Here is a 3,722-nt window from a genome sequence, read left to right as displayed (position 1 = left end):
TTTTTTTTTTTTTTTTTATTGTAGAGATGAGGTTTTGCTGTCCAGGCAGGTCTCAAACCCACAGGCTCAGGCAATCCTCTCATCTCAGCCTCCCAAAGGCGCGGGATTACAGACTGAGCCACCGAGCCCGGCAAAGCTTATATTTTCTAAAAATGTTCATTTTTATTTTGTTGAATTTTTGAGTTGGAGTCTCACTCTGTTGCCCAGACTGGTGTACAGTGGCAGGATCACTGCTCATTGCATCCATGACTTTCTGGGCTTCGAGCTACCACCCAGCTAATTTATTTGTTTGAAAAAAGTGATTCGGCCATTGCCTTAGTAGACTCTGGTGTGGCCATGTGCTCTTTGAGCTGTGGCTACCACCATGCTTCCTAAGCTCTGGCCCCCTCTCCTACCTTGGAGAGGTAACTCCTCTCTCTCCCTCTCCCTTTCCCTTTCCCTCTCCCTCCTCCTTCCGCCTCCCCTTCCCCTCTCCCTCTCCCTCTCTCTCTCACAGACAGACATATACACACACCCTTACTTTCCAAATAAACTGTGTTTTCTTATCTAAAAAATAAATGAAAAAACTTTTAACAGAGTAAAAATTCCTATTCTGTCACTTACTATAGCCCTGATAAAATACTGGAGCCTCCATTTTCTTATCTGTATGCTAAGGAGAGCAACATCTGTTCTGCCTGTGTCACAGAGTTGAGTCAAAGATTAAATGGAACAGTAAATGTGAAGCATATTTGCACACTGCAGACATTATATAAGTGTTGAGATGTTAAAACAAATAATTCAGTGTATAAACTGTAGACTGTATCCCACATTCTACTACTGATGGATCATGTTGTCCTGGGTTGGTTGCTTTCTACCCTTGTTGTATATTTATGATACTGTTAACCTTCTAGGTTGTAGAGTTTAAAAAGTGAACATTTCTTGGCCTGGCACGGTTGCTCACACCTGTAATCTCAGCTCTTTGGGAAACTGAAGCAGGAGGTTCGCTTGAGGTCAGGAGTTCAAGACCATCCTGGTCAATATAGCGAGACCCTGTCTCTACAAAAAATAAAATAAAAAGTAAAAGTAACCACTTCTTGAATACTTTTTCTTTACCAGGTAATATCCTGGATTCTTTCTCTTAAAAATGTCTTATTTAATTCTTATAAATGGCTGATCATGGTGGTACACATGTATAATCCCAGCACTGTGAGAGACCAAGGTGAGAGGAGTCCAAGACCAGCCTGTGGCAACATAGTGAGAGCCCATCTACAAAAAATAAAATAAAAGTTAACATTTCTTAAATACTTATTTTGTGCCAGGTAATATGCTAGGTTTTTTCCCCCTTAAAGTATCTCATTTAATTCTGATAACCAGCCAGGTACAGTGGCTCATGCCTCTAATCCCAACACTTTGGGAGGCCAAGGCAAGAGGATCACTTGAAGCCAGGAGTTTGAGCCCAGTCTGGGTACTGTTCTATAGAAAATATTGAAAAAATTAGCCAGACGTGGTGGCATACACCTGTAATCCCAGTTGCTCAGGAGGCTGAGACGGAAGGTCAAGGCTGCTGTGAGCTATGATTATGCCACTCCACTCTAGCCTGGGCAACAGAGCAAGACCCTGTTTCTAAAATAATAATAATTCTCACAACCTTACAAAGGATAGTATTCCCATTGTACCTAGTTAAGTTTTAGAAATTCAATAAAAATAAGCAGTAGCCTCCCACCCAATGGCAATAATACCTGCGTAGCATCTACTATTAATAGTGTTGAGACTTTGTTGTTATTGTTGTTCCTACAGAAAATCTATAAACATAATAAAAAAATACTTTGAAGAATATGCCTTGGTTAATCAAGATATTCTTGAAAATAAAGAAAGCTGGGATAAGATTTTAGCCCTTGTTCCTGAAAATATCCTTTCCCAGACGATTACTGTGTGAGCTAACTGTGATATTATAAATATGTAGACATGTCTGCCTGCAAGTTCTCATCTACTTATACCTGTAAATTTAATCTTTTTTACATGAAATATCTCCTGTATTTCCAGATTTTAGTATGTCTGGTGTGGAACACAGTAAAAAGTGGAAGCATTTTGTAAATCAGTTTCCTCATTTTGGAATCAGTTCTAGAATTAATGCCTAAAGAATAGTGAATCATTTAGTCAAGATACATGCAGATCAGGAAAGCTTTACATTATACCATATGGTTATTTGGGCTTTCTGTTATATCACTACTATATTTTTACAGAATTTTTCAAGGATACAAGTGTTTAATTTGATATTTGTGTTTTAGAGGACATTAGTTACTTTCTAAATATTTTTATAAAATGTTCTTGTGCTAATACATACTGAAAACTAAGTTGTTCATTGATGTGCTCTGAATGAGTGTGTGCCTTAATGACTCATCACCAATTCATGATGAACTTCAACAAAGCTTCCAAAAGTCTCACAGTTCACTTCAGCGCTGGGAGCATTTGAAGAAAACAATCAGCAAACACCAGGTATATTCCACTGAAATCTATATTACAAATATAATAATACAATTATTAATTAAATTCTGATTGTTTTGCTTAGTCAGTTAAAGATAGACAAAGATCATTTTTTAACTTCGAAAATCCCTACCGGTCCTCATGCTGGCCTTGCATCTGCTTTTAGAATAACACCAAAAATGACAAATATGGACCTTGGCTGGAGTGGGAGATTATGCTCCAGTACTGCTTTCCACGGCTGGATGTGAATGTCAGCAAAGGCATCAATCATTTACTGAAGAGCCCTTTTAGTGTTCATCCTAAAACAGGTACTGTATAAAAGTAAGAAAGACTCAAAGAAAAATTATTTATTTTTGGTTTTAGCAAACATGTTATTAGGTATGAATACATAAAATGTCTATGATATTAAAGGTGGAAGAACTGCTGCCAGCTAATAACTAAATGAATTTACCTTTTTATATTGTCAGCTAACTAGCTGCCAGGTGAGTTTCCACCCTATGAATGTTTTTTCGTTTGAATTTCTGAGGTTTGGTGTTAGAATTGGAGAGGACCTTCAAAATCTCAGGACAGCAGCTCTCATACAAATGACAAAATGGTGTCCCGAGAAGTTAAAGTGACTTGTCCAAGGTCATAAAACTATTGTGTCAGAGTTCATAGGAGTAGAGTTCAGTTTTTTGAGTTAGAGTCTCACTCTCTTGCCCAGGGTGGAGTGCAGTGGCACGCTCACAACTTTATTTTATTGTGAAGACGAGATCTTGCCAAGTTTCCCAGCCTGGTCTCGAACCCGTGGGCTTAGGCAATTCACTCGCTTCAGCCTCCCAAAGTGCTAGGATTACAGACTAAGCTACTGAGGCCGGCCATGTCCCTTCATTCTAATATTCAAGGTTTGAGTAAATAATTATGTTCACTCATAAGTGTATATATACCTTTTTATTAAATCCTTTTCTCTTTCATATTAAGCAGTTGCAGTCTTTTATACTGTCTTCAAATATCATTTCCCTTATTAATTGTACTTTTTACTCATCTGACTTTTTTTTTTTTTGAGTCAGAGTCTCACTCTGTCGCCCAGACTGGAGTGCAGTGGCCACTCCCAGCCACTGCAGCCTCGACCTGCTGGGCTCTGGTGGTCCTTCCTCCTCAGCCTTCCAAGTAGCTGGAACTACAGGCGCGCGCATCCATGTCCAGCTAATGTTTGATTTATTGTAGAAATGAGGTCTCGCCAAGTTGCCCAGGCGGGTCTCGAACCCGCGGGCTCAGAC

At 39.1% G+C, this 3,722-nt stretch overlaps 1 protein-coding gene across 1 annotated transcript in view; it reads left to right on the top strand.

The window, feature by feature from the left end:
• Positions 1-3,722, top strand: part of PRIM1 (primase (DNA) subunit 1) — a 24,578-nt gene that overhangs the window by 13,018 nt on the left and 7,838 nt on the right. Inside the window, exons 7-9 of the mRNA XM_008072566.1 lie at positions 1,777-1,886; positions 2,384-2,475; positions 2,630-2,771. Of these exons, the coding sequence (XP_008070757.1) occupies positions 1,777-1,886; positions 2,384-2,475; positions 2,630-2,771 (344 nt within the window). The remainder of the gene's footprint in view (positions 1-1,776; positions 1,887-2,383; positions 2,476-2,629; positions 2,772-3,722) is intronic.

Source organism: Carlito syrichta, unplaced genomic scaffold, assembly GCF_000164805.1.
Source record: "Carlito syrichta isolate Samal-C Ts95f unplaced genomic scaffold, Tarsius_syrichta-2.0.1 Scaffold315337, whole genome shotgun sequence".
Lineage (NCBI taxonomy): Eukaryota > Metazoa > Chordata > Mammalia > Primates > Tarsiidae > Carlito > Carlito syrichta.
This window is presented reverse-complemented; position numbering and strand designations above follow the sequence as displayed.